At 38.5% G+C, this 19,464-nt stretch overlaps 1 protein-coding gene across 1 annotated transcript in view; it reads left to right on the forward strand.

Annotated features, from left to right (window-relative positions):
• The first annotated feature begins 2,500 nt into the window (after window positions 1-2,500).
• The window catches only part of MDN1 (midasin AAA ATPase 1), a 116,998-nt gene continuing 100,034 nt past the window's right edge, over window positions 2,501-19,464 (forward strand). The window contains exons 1-17 of the mRNA XM_087718747.1: window positions 2,501-2,741; window positions 6,819-7,045; window positions 7,774-7,998; window positions 9,222-9,329; window positions 9,444-9,636; window positions 10,265-10,480; window positions 11,041-11,172; window positions 12,323-12,426; window positions 13,241-13,355; window positions 13,553-13,740; window positions 14,557-14,638; window positions 15,023-15,118; window positions 15,783-15,895; window positions 16,708-16,856; window positions 16,948-17,008; window positions 17,923-18,134; window positions 18,999-19,102. Coding sequence (XP_087574873.1) covers window positions 2,643-2,741; window positions 6,819-7,045; window positions 7,774-7,998; window positions 9,222-9,329; window positions 9,444-9,636; window positions 10,265-10,480; window positions 11,041-11,172; window positions 12,323-12,426; window positions 13,241-13,355; window positions 13,553-13,740; window positions 14,557-14,638; window positions 15,023-15,118; window positions 15,783-15,895; window positions 16,708-16,856; window positions 16,948-17,008; window positions 17,923-18,134; window positions 18,999-19,102 — 2,424 coding nt within the window. The 5' untranslated portion in view covers window positions 2,501-2,642. The remainder of the gene's footprint in view (window positions 2,742-6,818; window positions 7,046-7,773; window positions 7,999-9,221; window positions 9,330-9,443; window positions 9,637-10,264; window positions 10,481-11,040; window positions 11,173-12,322; window positions 12,427-13,240; window positions 13,356-13,552; window positions 13,741-14,556; window positions 14,639-15,022; window positions 15,119-15,782; window positions 15,896-16,707; window positions 16,857-16,947; window positions 17,009-17,922; window positions 18,135-18,998; window positions 19,103-19,464) is intronic.

Raw genomic sequence — 19,464 nt, forward strand, 5'->3', positions numbered from 1 at the left:
TGATATTAGAAAATTGTAAGACAAACTTGAATATGGTCTGGATTGATTACAAAAAGGCATTTGACTCACTGCCACATAGTTGGATCATAAAATACTTAGAAACAACTGGCATTAGCAAAAATATTACATCCTTTACTGAAAAGGCGATGAAACAATGGAGAACTGAGTTGGCAGTAGGGAATGAGATCTAGGGAATGGTTAATATCAAGCGAGGAATTTTCCAGGGTGATTCACTTTCACCTCTTCTCTTCATCATCGCAATGATCCCACTATCAGTAATCTTAAAAAAAAAATGAAATTAGGCTACCAAACAGCCAAAGAAGCTGAAAAAATTTCATATTTACTATATATGGATGATTTGAAACTCTATGGAAAGTCAGAAATAGAAATCCAATCATTGACAAATACAGTCCGAGTATTCAGTACCGATATTTCAATGCAGTTTGGCATGGAAAAATGTGCCACTGTATCCATAAAAAGAGACAAAATCACTGCATGTGAGGGAATTGAAATGCCCAATGGCCAACTAATTAAATGCAAAGAAAATGAAGCCTACAAATACTTAGGCATTCTGCAGTTGGATAACATCAAGCATGGAGAAGTAAAAACTATTGTCAGGCGAGAGTACACCAACAGAGTTAGGAAAATTTTGAAATCTAAATTGAATGGTGGAAATACAATCAAAGCCATAAATACCTGGGCAATACCAGTTATAAGATACACAGCTGGTATAGTTAACTGGACACAAGCTGATTTGGACATTTTGGACCGAAAAACCAGGAAACTAATGACAATGCACTACAGTTTACATCCACGTGGTGATACTGATAGACTATATCTGCCCCGAAAATCAGGTGGCAGAGGATTATTACAAGTGAAGCAAACAGTTGAAGAAGAAAAACATGCACTGGCTCATTTAAAAGAAAGTCAAGAACATCTATTAATCGAAGTAAAGAACAAAAATCTACTGAAGGCCCAACAGACGAAAAAAGAATACAGAAAAGATGTGATAAAATCAAGAATGGAGAGTTGGCAGAACAAGACATTGCATGGCCAATTTCTGGAAAAAATAAAAGATAAAGTGGACAGTGAAAAAACTTGGTTATGGTTAACAGCAAGTACATTAAAGAAAGAAACAGAGTCACTAATCCTGGCTGCGCAAGAACAAGCTATCTGCACAAATGCCATTAAGGCCAAAATCGAAAAATCCTCTGATGATGCCAAATGCAGACTTTGCAAAGAAGCTGATGAAACTGTTGATCACATACTCAGCTGCTGTAAAAAAATCACGCAGACCGATTATAAATTGTTGTTCAAGTTCATGTACTGTTATAACTGTTATTTGTATTACTGGATGCTAATTTTCAGAGTAAGTTTATTCAGAAGCTTTTACAAGTATTAGTGAATAAGATCTAAAGTGTATCAAGAGTACAGTTGAACAGAACTATACAGAACTATTTTAATAATGTTCTTAAAGATTACCATATCTTTATTTGGTATTTATTAAATTTACATGACTGCCCAACTCACTACTAGGTGACTAGTAGTGCAGTCCAAGGGATGCAAGTGCTTGTTGAGAGAGGAAGCTAGAATAGTAAATAGTAAAGTAACAGGCAAATAAAATGTAGTACATTCATATACAATAATGGGCATTCAAAAGCTGCTGGATGTGTCTATATCATGTTCATTGTGAGTTCAACTTATGCCACATTGAAACGCCAAATTGCAATAGCTATTTTATGGATCATTGTGCTCTGGCAGTATAAAAAACTGCTTAATCTCTGTGAAATCTTAAGCCTTTATCTAAAATTATTAGTATAGGCAACTTTCTGGCAACCTTTCAACTCCTCTAAGTAAGAAAATGCTGACAGAAAACCAAGTTTCCTATTTGTAGAAGGCAAATGTATCAAAGTGCAGTTCTAGAAATCTTCAGTTAATTAAATGACAGTTGTTCCTAAATAAAAGATTATAGCATTTAAAAATCTGTTGGAATTCTGTGCAGGTGAATTCGAAAGCATTCATTTGAATTGTTCAGAGAAAATATTGTAGATCTGAAGTGAAAACAGGAGCATTCTTACTGAACATCGTAATTTAATATTTCCTCAGAATTTCCCATTGATTTCAACGGAATTACTTTCATATGACACTTTCATGTTCCTTTGGAAAACCTATCAAGGTCAATTTTTGAGAAATAGTTATGAAGAAGCAATAACGAAAATGCATCTTCCAGTGCATTCGGGGTGCAGAACTCAGGGTGGAAAACAAACCCCAACAACCCAAGTACCCAGATATGATCGTTGTACCGTCAGAATACTAATTTAACTTTTTGCGTTTGTACAAAGAGGTCGCAAAGCATAACCGGACCGCGCAAGAATGGGTTTTTGTTTTGGAGTTGGCCAAGGGGAGGAGCGGCCAGAAGGGACCATTGAGAAAGCTTTCAGTGGGGGCTTGTGTCGCTGGAAGATGACGTAGAATTCCGGGGGAAAACGAAACTCACTCTCTTCCCACGTGTCGCGCTTTTAACAGCGGGCGGAGAGAGCGGGTGGCTGGCCAGGTTGGCGTGCAACACCCTCCCCCCCTCTCCCTTCCCCGGGAAAAGGAGCCCTCCAGGCGAAGGGATTTCTTCCCGCGGGTGCCTAAAGATGGAGCATCTGCAGTTCAGTCTAGCGGGCCCGTTGCAACTAATAGCGCAAAGGAACGAGAGGAGCAGCGGCGAGCTCAGCCGGTTCCTCGCCAAACAGGTGGGAGAGAGCCACAATGGCAGCGGCGCCCTCTCCGTCCTCGCCACTGGGTGGGCGGCGGGTGGGGAAAGAAGGGTGGACCTGAACATAGCGCGGAAGTCTTGATCGTCCGTCTTCTCCGCAAAAGATCGGCCTGGCTTGGAAGCTAAGGAGGAGGAGAGGGCGAGCTGGGGGTCTCTCACCTTCTTTGTCTGAAAAGGAAGGAGGTCGGGGAGGGAGAAGCGAGGGTGCAGGAGAATCCCTTTCCACTAGTCTCGCAACGGCCACACACAAACATTGGCCAGCCTCCTCCGTTTGCCCCCTTGATCGCCTTCCAAGAGAAATGCGGTGCAAGTGGAAACTTTCTCACCTCCGGCAATAGATTAATAGATGGTGTTTTGGTGGTCAAAAGCGAAACGCCATACATTTCGATGGTGTTACCTGGTCTGGTAAACGAAACGTTCTTAGATTGAAGATTAAATTGAAACAAGTCAGGGCCAAAATCTAAAACCCGAGCTTACATGTATTTTCTATTATTATTTCCTATACACTTTCACCCGCTTTCCCTTTCAGAAAGTTTTCTCATCTACTGGGTCAGACAGAACTAGGCTGGTATTCTTCTCGTTGTCCATAAGTCACACATGGTTTCTACTACCATTGATTTAAGACAAGAGAAGAATGGGAAATTTTCCTGTGTGAATTTTGAGCAAGTCTTGAAAATAACTTTTCCTTATCAGGGTAGGAGAGCATCTTCCAAAATACTGCTCTTTTGTTACATGCCTTTCATTTTCAATGTAGTTTCCAGGAGAGATTAGGCTCACTAGCATGGCTATTGTAGTACATCTAAAATGAGGGCATTACATTCTATAGTCTAAGGCAGGGGTGGGCAACTATGGCCCCTTTATGACCTGTGGATCTCAACTCCCAGAATTTCTGGGCCATTGTGCTTGGCTTAGGAATTCTGGAAGTTGGATTGCACAGGTTATGAAGGGGCCATAATTGCCCTACTCCTAAACTATAGTGTGCTAGCTCTACAGTATGTATTCAGCAGTAGAGTTTAATACAAATCAGTGTGAAGAATAATGGATTAAATTAACATCAATAATAACCCTAGGCTATGTGTCTCTCCCTTAAACTTGCTGATATTCTGAGAACTTACAGGACACCAATTTACATCTCTGGTATCTTTGAGACTTGGGTGTGGGGGATGGGAGAAGGCATTTACATGCAAGGATGGATTTCCCTCCCTCTCCACATTCCTCAGAAGGAAAGAACTAACATTTTCTATAAACTGTAAGACATGGGTGTCAAACGTCATGTGACATTTTTGGCCTTTCTGGAGCCAGGGTGGGTGTGGCCGTGGCCTGCGGGCCGCCAGTTTGACAGCAATAGCAATAGCAGTTAGACTTATATACCGCTACATAGGGCTTTCAGCCCTCTCTAAGCGGTTTACAGAGTCAGCATATCGCCCCCACAGTCTGGGTCCTCATTTCACCCACCTCGGAAGGATGGAAGGCTGAGTCAACCTTGAGCCGGTGAGGTTAGAACCGCTGAACTGCAGATAACAGTCAGCTGAAGTGGCCTGCAGTACTGCACCCTAACCACTGCGCCACCTCGGCTCTAGGGGATTCTCTCAGGCCTGCTCTAGGGGATTCTCTCAGAAACTGCAAGATTATTTATGAGGGATTTAAGGAAAAATATTCAGTTCTTTGGCATCAGCCATGGTACATTTTTGAACAGCAGTGATATTCTGTTATTGCTAAAAAAAACAACCTCCAATGTTGTGGATTTGATTTTGCTTATCCTCATTCACATCTTGTTCTGATCCATAGTTTTGCTACATAAATCATGATTAATATTATACTTCATATCTTGTTCGTTTGGTTTTGAGTTAGTTTTAGTAAAAACATGGGATGGAAGACAGTTAATGATTAAAGTAATACATAAATTCAGGCAATAATAATTTTATTTCCTAATCAAATCAAATACTAACTATAGTCTTTTACCAACTTGGGATATGAACCGAGAAATTAAAAACAGTATTTTTTTCCAGTGCTCACTTGTGTAAAGATTTTCAGAGATTGCCTAAACCCTACAGTTTCTGGGGCAAGGTTTTTCAGAAATGGTTTGCCATTCTTTATTCCTAGGGATGAGAAAAAAAAATCACAGTTTTGGCCCTAGACTAGAACTAATGGTATCATAGTTTCTAGCCTGATTCCTTAACTACTACACTTCTGTCTCAAGAACACTCTCAAGAAACAATAATGCTAAAATCTAAATTAAGAGCTATGACTAAAATTAAGTATTAAGATCATACACAGGATAATGTATTAATCTACTTCTAAAATAAATTTCAGATTAGCTTTTAGATTGCCTTGGGTGAAAATCCCAAATACTGGAGTACAACAACTGTTCAAAAAAGAGATAGAAATCTGGCTCTTTGCCAAGTTGTTTGGTAAGTTAGAGTAAGACCCTTCTCTTCATTCCATCTAGACAGCTGTGTTTGTCAACTTCTATTGTTTTATTGTTTCCCAACATGGCTTGGGACCAGGTTATCTGAGGGACTATCTCTTGCCCGTCACATCTACCCGACACATCAGAGTGGGGGGAATGTTGCAAGTCCATCCCCAAAGGAGATAACCTGGTGAGACCCAGAAAAAGGGCCTTCTCCGTGGTCACTCCCTCTCTCTGGAACATCATTCCCCCAGGGATTAGTATGGTCCCCACTCTAATACTCTTCCCGAAGGTGCTGAAGACCTGGTTCTGCCAGCGGGTCTGGATAACCCAGAACGGGATTAGCCCATTAAGTGGCTCGTGTTATCTGTTGCGGGGGTGGGGGTGATTTTGTTATACTACACTATATTAATTTATTTAATTCTTTTTGTTAGTGTTTATTGTTTTAAATGTGATTTTATATTCTGAGTTGCCATGGGCGAATAGGCAACAACATAAATTCAATAAACAAACTTGAACTGGCATTGACAACATCACCATCAGTCAATTGCAAAAGACAGTTTTACTTGGAACAGCTTACATTCTGTGATGATATCTTCAAACAGCATCTGCCTATCCCAGGTCAGGGTAGACTTGATAGGTGGATAAAAATACCAAATCTAGTCTAAACATCTGATTGACATTTGTATGTTGCTGAGTCCCAGTGATTCTGGATGGTTCATAACAATCAAACAAATTATAATAAAACAATAGAAGTTGGCAAACATAACCATCCAGATGGAATGAAGAGAAGGGTCTTACTCTCCCTTACCAAACACCTGGGCAAGAGCCAGATTTCTACCTCTTTTCTGAACAGCAATAGAGAGAGCCTTCTGGAGCTCATTGGGAATCTTCTTTGAGAAGACAGGTGCTGCTACAGGGAAAATATGCTTCCAGTATCCCAACATATGACATGTAATTGAGGAACTTGAAGAGTGTCAACTGAATGGAGAACTGTGGGAGACAGGCAGTTCCTCAATTAATCAGGCCATATGATGCCTAGGGCTTTATAAGTAACAACCACTTTAATTTGCACCTGATAACAAAGATCTCAGAAACAATGTATGGAATGAATGAATGAATAAATAAATGTGTGTGTCTGTGTGTAAGTTGATTGTAGAACTAACATCGGCTATTAATTTTATAGTCTTTTCCTTGATTTGCCTGATCCTTTCTTTGAAATCATCCTTATTGGTAACCATTACTACAGTAAAATGTATGATAGGAATAGTGAATTTGAAATATACTTAACTTAGAAATGTCAGTTCTAAGGTAACACTTTATATGAGCTGTCCATGTACAATATTTATCTTCTATATTTACTTTAACCAATTATTAATCTGTGGGAAGAATACTTGTTAACTGCTAATTTTGCTCAGTTGTTTTTGATAAAGGACTCTTTCAAAAATCTTGGCAGATAGAAATGCAATATCTCTGTAAGGGTCTCTGTATTTTTTTGACAGTTTTTTGTCTTAGTTTATATATTTATGTTTGTAGCTCGTTTAGGCAACTGGCACTGTATTTGTCCTCTCTAGTGATGATGATTCAACGTAATTAGGGATAGGTGGGAATCCTGGTTTTAATTTGACATTTCTTCCTTTTCAGATTTGGAGTCATCAGGACCGTCAGTCCATTCTCACTGCCCTATCACAGTTATTACTAGATAAAGAATGCACACTTCTGATTGGCCGGCAGCTTCGTCCAATCTTATTGGATTTATTGGAGAGAAATGCAGAAACAATTAAATCTTGTGGCCAGATCAACCATGATCTTCATGAGAGACTCTGTGTTGCAATGAGCAAACTTATTGGTGATCATCCAGATGTGATGCCGTAAGTGATGATATAAGTCTACATGTCTTTTAATAGCAGATAGTTGGATGGAGACTAACAATGGGTTCACATGATTATCCAGGTTAAAAATTGTATGTGTGTGTTGGATTCTGATTTGGCTTAGGAATTGTCGTAATGAGTAATTAGATTCCCTTGAACTTGTTTGAGTATCTGCTTAGCATTGTACATTTTTTTCAGTTTTATCAAGCACATATGGATTGTTATTATATTACGTTAAAAACCAAGATGCTTTTTAAGGTTCCATTTTTTATTTTTATTTGAACATATTTATATACTGCTCCAGTCTTAACAGTCTCAGGACAACAAACTCAAGATAATAGAAAGAAAAAATAAATAATAAATTGCCACAGTCAAGCATCTAGAACATGGGTGTCAAACTCGCTGCTTCATGTTGCCGTCATGTGATATACTGTGATTTTCTTCCCTTCACGGAGCTGGGGTGGGCATGGTTTTTCTTCTAGGATATGTAAGTTGACTTTAATTTCTGAACAAGCAAGATTTTGGCAATTAATGGTGCTTGTTTCTTCTGTTTAAGATAAAGTCTGCTGAAATGGCCATTATGAATGTTTACTTAAAATTATTTTCCAAATTCATCAAATATTAGAATGTTATATGTGTTCTAGCAAAAGCTTTAGTGAGTACTGAATGAGTTGATCTTTGTGCACTGTTTTTGCTGTGGCTGTATATTATTCTATTGTTTTGTGCAGATTTGCTTTGAAATACTTTAAGGACACTTCACCTGTGTTTCACCGACTTTTCCTGGAAAGTTTGGATACAAATGTGGTTCGATATGGACGGCGCAGAATGAAGTTGAGGGATCTCATGGAGGCAGCCTACAAATTTCTCCAAAAAGATCAGTCTGTATTCAGAGAATTATGGGATTGGAGTGTTTGTTTCCCTTTACTAAGGAGCCATGATACTTTGGTTCGATGGTAACTTTCATTTTCTTACATTTATATGGTTCATTTAATGAATTGGGAAGGCCTTACGGGCATTTTTACCTTTATTACATAATTCATAAGTTAGATTATTAAGCAGACAAGATTCCCTGAGCATATAAGAACTTCTAAATTGGCAGGTAAAGGAACATTCAGTAAAACTATTCAATTTTATGTAGCCTAAATGTAAGCAAAATGGACTGTCAGACAATGTTTTTGTTAGACTCCCAAAAATGAGAATTACTCATGAAATATATAAATTAGTTCTTGCATTTCTCATTTAGAATACTATGTGTGATAACTTGATTACCATGTGTTCATGGACAAGTTTGTTTTATGGAAATTTCTCCTATATGCATTTTGTGCTTATTGACACATGAAAGTGCTCTGATAGAAATCTTTTCAGACTTATAAAATCTCCAAGGTAGAGTTTTTGCTTAAAAGAATTTTAGTAGTGGGTGATGTTTTCCATTTACTTCTATTAGAAAGTGGATTTAACATTTATCTTTTGATTACCTTGACTTTAATCTTTCTAGAAAATCTGATCAATGTCAAGGTAATTATGAAAAGTGGCCAGGCAAACTAATTTGATGTTTTTATAGCATTTCTTCCCCCCCCCTGTATAGTTCATCCTTCCTTAGGCTATTGAGTTTAAAACTGATGAAGCAATCGGGTTTGTTAGAAATCTCATTAGGATAATATTGTAGATTTCCACAGCTAAACTCCAGACTCCTTCATTAGTCTCACTCTAAAATATGAAGCTTGCTTCCTTGGTTTGTTCTTCTCGTTACATTAATTTTATGTCATCAGAATTTATTCTCTCTTTTTTCTCTTCTGATAAATGTCATTTAAATGTCATTACCATCATTTAAAAATGATGGTAATAAAACTGATATGGCCCATTTTTATGGGCAACTTGTAACTAATTTCATGAAACTAGTGATATACTGTATATTAGAGAAACTATTAAACTAAATGATTGTATGGAGTGGGACAGAAGTGTCAAACTCACGTCATCACAACATCATCACGTGATGTATCGCGACTTCACCCCCCTTTGTTAAAAGGTGTGGGCGTGGCCAGCATGTGACACATGTGGCCCGCGGGCCAGGAGTTTGACAGCCCTGGAGTAGGATAACCATTTTTCATCTCTCTCTAAAATAAAATAAGTTTAGAATTCACATTATAATGTTACCTGAACAATTGTTCCTACATAGGTATACTGCCAGCTGTCTTGCTTTGGTTACATGCATGAATGATGAGCACCGATTATCTTTCCTGAAGAAAACTTTTAATCCAGAAGAGTTAATACATTTTAGACTTAAGTAAGTTTTCACCCTTCTCTTCTATTTGCTCCCTTTTGATGAGCAAAAATATTTTCTAAAATATCCGTTTAGTAGATCAGTCTGCTGTATTAACCATAATTTCAATTTTGATAGGCTTGTGGAAGAGTCTCGGGTGCAGAACATTGAACAGGCCTTAGTTCTGGCCAATGCAGACCAAAACTTCTGGAACAAAGGGGAGAAGCTACGGTACACTCAGGGAGAGCTGGTTGCTGCTGACCTTTGTGCAAAGGTGGTAGCAGTGTGTGGCATTGTCTTACCTAGACAACAGTCGGAGCCTAGAGAAAATGTAAGTAAAACTGATACGTATTATGACTTGCATGAGAGTATTTAAAGACTTGTGTTTTTTCAGTTATTTACAATCTACAGGTTATTGTCCATACAGGACCACAATTGGGTTCTGGCATCTCGGTCATTGTGCAAAGTCGTCATTAAGCAAGCTGCCAAATGGCCACTTTGCTCAATGACCATAATCCCAGCTCTTCCAATTGAAATTATTATGTGGACTGCCAGGGAGAGGGCCTGGGCAGGGAGAAGGTTAGCATTCTGAGATAGCGTTTTCCCCTCCCAGAGACTTTCTGAGCCTTCCAGAAGGCAGTGGAAAACATTAGGGAGGGGAAATATGGCTACTCTTTCTCCTGTAGGTTTCTTTATAGAGAATGATATTTGAGAAAGGCAAATAGCAGATTCAGGAGAAGCTTCATATGACAAAACAGAAGTGTTCTTTTCCATATACAGGCAGCTTGATTTGGAATTCTCTGAATCAACAGGTTCCAGTTTTATGTTCCGCTCAGTTCATCCCTAAGATACTTAAGAAATTATTACTAATTTCTTAGTTATTACAAGTTCTGTGTTATTTTATGTTTTGTTCCTCTTAAATCTAATATTAGCTGAAAACATTGTCTTCTCTATTACAGCAGGAAAACACCTTGAACCATTTTGTGTTGGTGGATTCTGTCTGTGCGCATCTCCAGAATCTGGCCATGGCTGTGTCTTCACAAAAGGCAGTGCTCCTCGAAGGGCCAGTAGGATGTGGCAAAACATCCCTGGTAGAGTTCTTGGCAGCACTTACAGGAAGAACAAAGCCGCCTCATATTCTGAAAGTCCAGCTAGGAGATCAAACAGATAGTAAGGTAAACTGAAACCTGTTTTAGGAAAGTATCACCTTAATATTTAGATGTTTAAAAAGAGTTAAAAAGCCAATTGGATCATACGCTTTCTTGGCGGATTTTTTTTGTTGTAGAAACCATATTGATCTGTAATGAGTAAATGTACTGCTGAACTTCTGGATTTGTTTGAGAGAAATGAAGCATCAAAATATAAATACATTTCACATCTTGGAAAGCATGGTCATCCTGGAGAACAAGAGAGGACAAACGACATGTTTCTGATGACATCATCATGCATATGCATTTTGGATACTTATGTCAGGAACTGGCACAATCCATAATAGGGCTTTTAATTATTGAAATCATTCAGTGCATTTTATTTTAGTGATCCTTTGGTTTGTTGTGATTGCTGCTGTTAGGAAGCTTAAAAAAACTTTTTATCTAATTGTTTGCAAGTGATACCTTTACTATCTTCGTAAGAAAAAAGACCAGAAATTTGTTGTCATTCAGAAGCTCTCACCATTTGAAAAGAAAGCGAATGATGCAAACATTTTGTTTCTGTTTTTATTTTTATTTTTATATAGACTTTGCTGGGCATGTATCGTTGCACAGATATACCAGGACAGTTTGTGTGGCAACCAGGGACCTTGACTCAAGCAGTTCGCAGAGGGCACTGGATACTTTTAGAAGATATTGATTATGCTGCCCTTGATGTGGTATGTTTTTGTACTTTATAGAAGCGCTTTGTGAATGCTTGGAATGAGAATCATGCTTACTTTCTCTTAAGGTTTTATTTCGTGGAAACTAGTGATTCATTTCTCCAGACAACTACTCTAGATTATTTCTTTTTAATTACCGGTAACTCTTTCAGACAGAAGGCCCCCTGTACTTTTTACTTTGGATTGGATTGGATTTATTACATTTATATGCCGCCCTTTTCCCTGAAGGGGACTCAGGGCAGCTCACAATTCAGTCAGGGAAGGGGGTACAGACAGGGGATAAAAGGACGAACATAACAATACACAATTTAAAAACACACAACAACCATACCATTCGAGGAGGGGGGCAAAAGCTTTTTAGCCCCAGGCCTGTCAGAACAGCCAGGTTTTAAGGGCTTTGCGGAAGGCCTGGAGGGTGGTGAGGGTTCGAATCCCCACGGGGAGCTCGTTCCAGAGGGTCGGAGCAGCCACAGAGAAGGCTCTCCTCCGGGTAGTCGCCAGTCGACATTGGCCGGCGGATGGAATTCGGAGGAGGCCTAATCTGTGAGATCTGATCGGTCTATTGGAGGTAATTGGCAGATGAGTTGTAGATCTTGATTACAACTGAGTGCTGAATGTGCCACAGAACTATGGTGGTCAAACTAGAATGGAATATCTTCCCCTTCATCCCCATTCCCCACTACTCCTAAGTATGTAAATAGAATGTCTCACCTGTGCTCTTTTATACAGGGCCATGGAAGTTGTTATATCTACAATAAGTTAAAGCATTTGTTACTGCCTATCTGAGAAGCGTCTGTCTAAAAAATGTAACTTAGAGAATTAGTTGCATATGTTTCAAGATGGGAAAGCATGGAGACCACATGCTGTTACTATCCCAACTCTTGACTCACGTAGCACATCAGACAATCCACTGTGTTTGCAGCAAAATAGGATCAATGTAGCTGCTTGAACTAGTGAACAGATGGGTGGAATCGGGCTTTCTCAATGGCTGGGATGTACTGAGGTTGGATTCTGGAGGATCTGATTTTTTAAGAAACTTCTTTGGGAAAAGAGAAGAAAACCCTGTAACATGAATAAACCTTGTCATTTAGGTATTGCCCAGTGCAATTTTGTTCTATTTTTAGTTTTTTTCTCTTCTCTTCCTTAGATCTCTGTATTGATTCCTCTTCTGGAAAATGGAGAGTTATTGATTCCTGGACGTAATGACTGCATAAAAGTAGCCCCTGGTTTCCATCTTTTTGCTACCAGAAGGTAGAATGTGTAGCCTGCTAGGAAGGGTTTGATAATGACTTTAAAATAGTTTATAGATCAGTGGGAGGCATTCTTATAATTCTGTGTATACCTAAAAACATAATCCTTGAATCTAAGATGCTGTTTAGAAAAATATTATAAAATTATATACAAAAATTCAGGAGGAGTCGCTGAATTGATACAGTAGTGGTCTGTAGTGTTGTAGCAATCCAACCAGATTCTTACCAGATCATCATATCCTTTTATTAATATCTGATTAATATTAATCTCATTTGCCATTATTTAGAGAATCAATATAATGAGCAAATTCATACCTAGAAATTTGTAATGGGGCATTTTTGACATTTTGTCGTTATCATTTGAGATTTTAATTCCTTTAGTTTTGGTGTTGCAGTTAAGGAATATTATTATTAAATTTATTATTAAATTTATTTGTTGCCCATCTTGTAATTTGAGATGACTGAGCAGAAAGACTTTTGGAAGTTTTAAGGCGAATAGATTGCATCCAAGAGAACACATTTATATTATACAATTATACTTGGACAAATAAGAGTTACCTTCCCCTTGTCTGTTCAACTAAAGGTACGAATATAGTACTAATGACAGGTGGTTACAACACCGTGTAATATTTTTGGCAGCGATGCCTTTGCCGCTTCAGATGTTGCTAAATTACAACTCCCAGCAGCCTGTTGAACATGACCAATGGAAAAGTAGTTCATGACATATTTAAGTAACGTCAGGCTGCCAGTTCTCCACATCTGGAATGGAATGCTCTAAAGAATCTAAAAACTAATTTGTGGTTTCATTAATGTAGAGTCTTCAGTTATGGCGGTGGTTGGTATAGGCAGCAGAACAGCCATGCTGCTCTTTTGGACAAGTACTGGACAAAAATTATGCTTAACAACTTGCCTAAGGCTGAACTCAAAGAGGTAAGTGAGGAGAGGGAATAAGCCCCATGAACTGACAGAAAAATTGTTTCAGGATTTCATTTCAAATTTGCTGTTTAATTTCAGGAAAAAAAGTATTCCATTATGTTAATTCCTACTAAAACGTGTAGAATAGAATTATAACTTTATCCGATGTTCAGGATGAAACCATAATATATCAGCTTTTATTCTTCCTTCAGATTCTTCAGAGACGTTATCCTAAACTTGCCACTGTAACAGATTGTCTGCTGGATATCTACATTGAGCTTACTGGTGATAAACATTTATCTGAAAACCAAATTGTGGGCAATGAGAATACAATGGATGATGCATCAGGCTTGACTACAAATAAAAAGCCATGTTTGGAGGGCAGAGAGTTATCTCTAAGGTATTTAAATGTGCAGTTAAGCTATGAATATTTAGTTTGGAGGAGGCAAATTATCCTTAGACAATAGTGTTTTTCAACCTTGGGACCTTTACTTCAACTCCCAGAATTCCCCAGCCAGTATGGCTAGTTGGGTAATTCTGAGAGTTGAAGTCCACATGTCTTAAAAGTTCCCAAGGTTGAGAAACACTGATCTAGAGTTTTAAAGATCATCTGCGTGCATGTTTTAATTGAAGTTCCCACTGAGAAGGCATTAATTGAATGAAAATGTGACTAGTGGGTGTTTTTCGAAAACCAGCACCAAGTACCATATTTTTCAGAGTATAAGATTCACCTTTCCCCCTCCAAAAGAGAGAGAAAATATGGGTGCGTCTTATACACTGAATATAGCATTTTTTTGCCTACTGAAGTCCCACCCCCCTTATAAAAATGGACGTGCAGAGGGTTTGGGAGGCTTGCAAAATGTTCATGGGGGTTGGGGAGGGCAAAAACAAGCCAAAAATGGGCCGTTTTTGCCCCCGCCCCCAGGAGCACTCTCCAAGCCTCCAAAGCTCTGCATAGCCTTTTTTTTTCTTTTTCTTTTTTGCAAAAAATGAGGCGTGCAAGGGGTTTGGGAGGCCTGCAGAATGCAAAAACTTTTTTAAAAATTACCTCTTCAAAATCATGGTGCATCTTATACTCTGGTGTGTCTTATAGTCCGAAAAATACGGTATGTACCTAGTGAAGCGAGAAAGAAGCTATAGAAAGAAGCTATAGTTGTCGGAAGATAAGGAGAGCATTACTCTGAAACTACATTCACATCATCTTTTCTTTTTTCAGGGACTTACTCAATTGGTGCAACAGAATCGTGTTCAACTTTAACAGTTCTACTTCATCTACTGCACTGAACATATTTCGTGAGGTCTGAAATAAACGGTTCTTGTTTTAGGATGGGGGTATTTTTTTTAAAAAAAACTTACTTTCTATAACATAAATTCAAGTTGTTTTTTAGATAATGGATGGAGTATTAAGATAATTTTAGATAATGGCTGGAGCATGTAGTTTATACCGTACAGTATAGTACAGATTGGATGTTGGGTTTAAATGGCCTCTTTCAATAGTATGACTCTGAGATATTCCAGTTTTTAAAAAAGAAGAATGAAAATAAATGAATAAGACATTTCTTTCCATCACAAGAGTATACGAGTTATTCATTGCTAGAAAGTTAACTACTCTTTGACTACAGTTGGTTTATTTGGAGACAATAGTTTCTTAACTATTAACTCGTAACTTTTTCTGTTGATAGGCATTAGACTGTTTCACAGCTATGCTGTCAAAACAATCCAATCGACTAAAAATGGCTACAATCATTGGAAGCAAATTGAACATTTCCAAGCATAAGGTACATTTACAAATTGCCTATTTCTGTATAAGTGCTTCTCTCAATGGGAAATGACTCAAAATTGGCTGCAGCTAGTTGTGAACTTTGAAGGAAGTTTCTTCCATTGGGCTTCCAAGAGCCAAGGTGGCGCAGTGGTTAAATGCAGCACTGCAGGCTACTGCTAGATCAGCAGGTCAGCGGTTCAAATCTCACCGGCTCAGGGTTGACTCAGCCTTCCATCCTTCCGAGGTGGGTAAAATGAGGACCCAGATTGTTGGGGGCAATATGCTGACTCTCTGTAAACCGCTTAGAGAGGCCTGAAAGGCCTATGAAGCGGTATATAAGTCTACTGCTATTGCTATTGCTATTTTCCATGCTAAATCATAATATATACAATTGTTCCAAGTAACTCCCCAACAGTGACAACTCGATTCATACATCACTTTTAAGCTCAAATCAAATGAACTCAGGATGGCTCAGTCCACTAAGTGAATCCACCTTGCAATTAATTGGAAAAGCGGTTGATAATCTGAAGCTTTGGGGAAATTGAAAAATGCATTCGTTAGATGCTTCCCGAGCAGCAAAGTCACTTCGGTGGGCTGAAACAGCTCACTACTCACGAAAGTACTATATATGAATTGGTGTGCAATAAATAAAGGTAGATCTGAATGTTCCTTTTCCATAGGTGGAATACTACTGTCAACTTCATAAACCAGAAATTGTAATAGGAGAACAAGAAGTCTCTGTGGGAAGAACTCAGCTCATTAAGAAGCAGTCACACACACTACTTACGCAACGGTATTGATTGTTTTGGAGAGGTTCCTCTAAAAACTCTTGTCGGATTGCATGTTACATTAATTGTGTAGCCTATAGCTTCCCTTCTTAAAAAACTCCTGTGTGGGTCTGAAGTCAAGCTTGACTCCCAGCGATGTGACTCATCCGTGTTGCTTTCTTGGCAGCCATAACAAAGTGACTTGCTGTTATATTTTCTGGGATTTTTCTTTGTAACTTTCCAATTTAGCTTAAGTGAGAGGATCTCATCCAGGTACTACCCATGGCAGCTTTTTCATATCTTCTGAACCCAGATAAGGAGAGCCATATGCTTGCATTGCAGAACTTTTTGATCTTTTCCATTAGAGCTACTTTCCTCTTGAATACCTTCCTCATAGGCAAGAATAGGGTTTTCTCTTTATTCAATTTCTCTTGAAGTTTCCAGGGAAGAGTTCAAAAGAAGCCAATAAACCCTCAGGCATAATTCTATCCCTCTTGCATTACATCACAAGGAGCCAAATGAAATTTTAAAAAGCATCGCTCTGGACCCTGTCCCAGAAATTACTCATCCTTCCTTTCTAATAAAGAAATACAAAAAAGAGAAATTAGTGATAAATTTATAACATAGCAATGCATACACATAGCGATCCTCTTTTTTTTCCTCCTGTGTATTTGTAGTGTAAGGCAGAGTGCTTAATTGCAAAATCCATGGCAGCATTTGTGGTTTTTATTATTGTGTGGTTGCTTCTGTGATGTGAGAGAGAAGTATGTTTAGGGACTTGATGAATAGAAGACTTGGTGGTGCAAAGATGTAATATTCTGCCTTTTCATCTCGGCAGGAAAAAGCAAAGCTTTGCACCCACACGCCCATCTTCAGTGTTGATTGAGCAGCTTGCAGTATGTGTGGACAAAGGAGAGCCTCTATTACTTGTGGGTGAAACGGGAACAGGAAAAACTTCTGCTGTTCAGTACTTGGCCCAAATTACAGGTAAAGTACAGTACTGAGACCGTAGCCAAGATACTATAGAAGTGTTTACTCAGGAACCAATTCATCATTTTCTGTACCTTTTTGTTCTAAGGGCACCGTTTGAAAGTTATCAACATGAACCAGCAGAGTGATACTGCAGATCTTTTAGGAGGGTGAGTGTATAAGTCAATTTAAAAAAATACCCTCTACAATCTCCTTCCTAGACAAACAGTATTGGCAATATAGAAATATGCATTTTATTCCTTGGAATACAATATATTTTGAAAGGTCCAAATCAATAGGGAATTAGGCCTTCCCAACAAGAGTTGGAAGAAAGAAAACATATTTGGTTGGGTGTCAGCGTTCCAAGTATCATGTAGAATTAAATCAGAGTCCAAGGCAAAATGATCCTTAAAGTTCCAATTTAATAAATCAGACATCTTAGCACATCTGTGTAATCCCAATTCTAAAGAGCTTCCTGGGATTCCACCCATTTAAAAGTTCATGATCTTGTCCCCATACCCACAAATCCATCACACGGTCCAATCTTCTTCTTCCACGCTGTCATCTCCACCCAGCTGCTTCCGGTCAGCTGTAAAAGTGTGGAGACAAAAGATGACTTTGGTCTTCTAGAAAAGAATGACAACAACACATTCCACAATCCTACTCCTTTCTATTCCCCCCTCCCATCAACTATACTAATGAAACAGCATAATGAAATAAGAGAAAGTGGCAGGCCAAAATTCTAAAAGGAATATAATTGCAGGCCTGACATTGGGTAAGTGTAGCTCATAAGCACTTAAAACTTTTAGCATAATATGGTTTCCTGTTCAATTGTCAGATTAGAAAAGATATTACAAAAGAGAAGGAAAGGGATGTTCCACCCAAAGGGCTGATGGGAGAGGGAGGCGAGGCAAAAGTACAGGAAAAATGTGAGAAGGTTTCTTATAGAAGGAAAACTTTGACAGAAACATACCTTGTTCTATGTTGTAGCTCACTTTTGCTTATCCTTGACTGATCAAATTTAGGCACTACCGCTCTAATGCCATCAGTTTCATGTGGCTGTTTTGTTTTAAATTCTTTACAGATACAAGCCAGTGGATAACAAGCTGATATGGCTACCCTTGAGAGAGTCTTTTGAGGAACTTTTTGCACAGACATTTTCAAGAAAACAAAACCAGACCTTTTTAGGACATATCCAAACATGTTACCGCCAGAAGCATTGGCATAACCTTCTCAAACTGATGCAGCATGTTTACAAATCTGCTATTAATAAGGAGGCAAAAGAAAACGCATCTGGTAAGACATCTGTGAGTTACGGGGTATTCCAGACATGCCTTTCAACATATTTCCTTTTTAGACTGAGTGGGGAAAAATTAGCCCTTCATATATTTCTGGAACAATTTGACAAACTTTTTCCTTTTTTTTAATCTTGGTGCGAAAAAAGTTTTAAAAGATGGAAGGCACAACAGAGAGAAGGAATGAAGCAAGGGGTCTCTTTCTCTCTCCTTCATCGAAATCCTAGGTGAAAAGTCAGATCTTCACAAATTCAGATATGTCATGAACTATACTGAATTATAGTGATGGTTTATAAGTATTTGTATTATACTCTTGGTTTCAAACAAACATCAGAGGATGTTGCTGGATATTGGGTTGCGGATTGTGGGGACCTCTTTCAAGAAGGTGTGTGCTGTTACAGAGAAAGATCCTGAAGTGTGCTAACCCTCAGAATCAAATCAACTGGGTGGATACAAAGCAATATATTATGGCCATACTTTTTTTTTCCTTATTAAAGGAAGATCAGAAAAGTTGGAAAGATATACAAATTATTGCAGGATTTTGCTTTTTTTACCAGTGTCTTAAGTAAGTGCTGCAATAAAATAATGCAACAAGGCTCACATCTTATTAACATATTCAATGCAGTTATCTAATATCCTGCCAGTGGATTTTACAATATAAGATATATTGATAAATAGCTTCATGGCCAATAAAATGTTTTAACTCTTGTTTGATGCGTTCCATATTTCCATTCAGTGCCTTATTTGTAAAACTTCCTTCTATAAGGTTAAATTCAGATATGTCTTGAACTATACTAATTATAGTGATGGTTTATAAGTATTTGTATTATACTCCTGGTTTTAACGAAGAAATCTGTCATTGTAGGTTTGCCCCTGAAGGAAAAATGGGAAGAATTTGGTATCCGATTGGATCATGCTCAGCAGCAGATGAAGATGACAGAAAATGCACTGGTTTTTGCATTTGTAGAGGTAATATTTTTATTACTGTTACCATGTTTTGAAAAACAAGGGCTGCAGGATATTTTATTCTGGATATTGATGCATCTTCTGAAATTTTATTCACATGGAGAGAAGGGGTGGGAGAGAGACATAGAGAGATACAGAGAGGGAGAAAGAGGGAAGGAGATAGAGACAGAGATACAGAGTGGGGGAGAGAGACAGTTACAGAGAAGGGGGAGAGAGACAGATAGAGAGGGGAGAGAGACATAGAGAGATACAGAGAGAGGGAGAAAGAGGGAAGGAGATAGAGACAGAGATACAGAGTGGGGGAGAGAGACAGAGTTACAGAGAGTGGGGAGAGAGACAGATAGAGAGGGGAGAGAGACATAGAG

Source organism: Thamnophis sirtalis, unplaced genomic scaffold (assembly GCF_051295495.1).
Source record: "Thamnophis sirtalis isolate CommonGarterSnake01/CBP01778 unplaced genomic scaffold, rThaSir2_p1.2 scaffold_6, whole genome shotgun sequence".
Taxonomy (NCBI): Eukaryota; Metazoa; Chordata; class Lepidosauria; order Squamata; family Natricidae; genus Thamnophis; species Thamnophis sirtalis.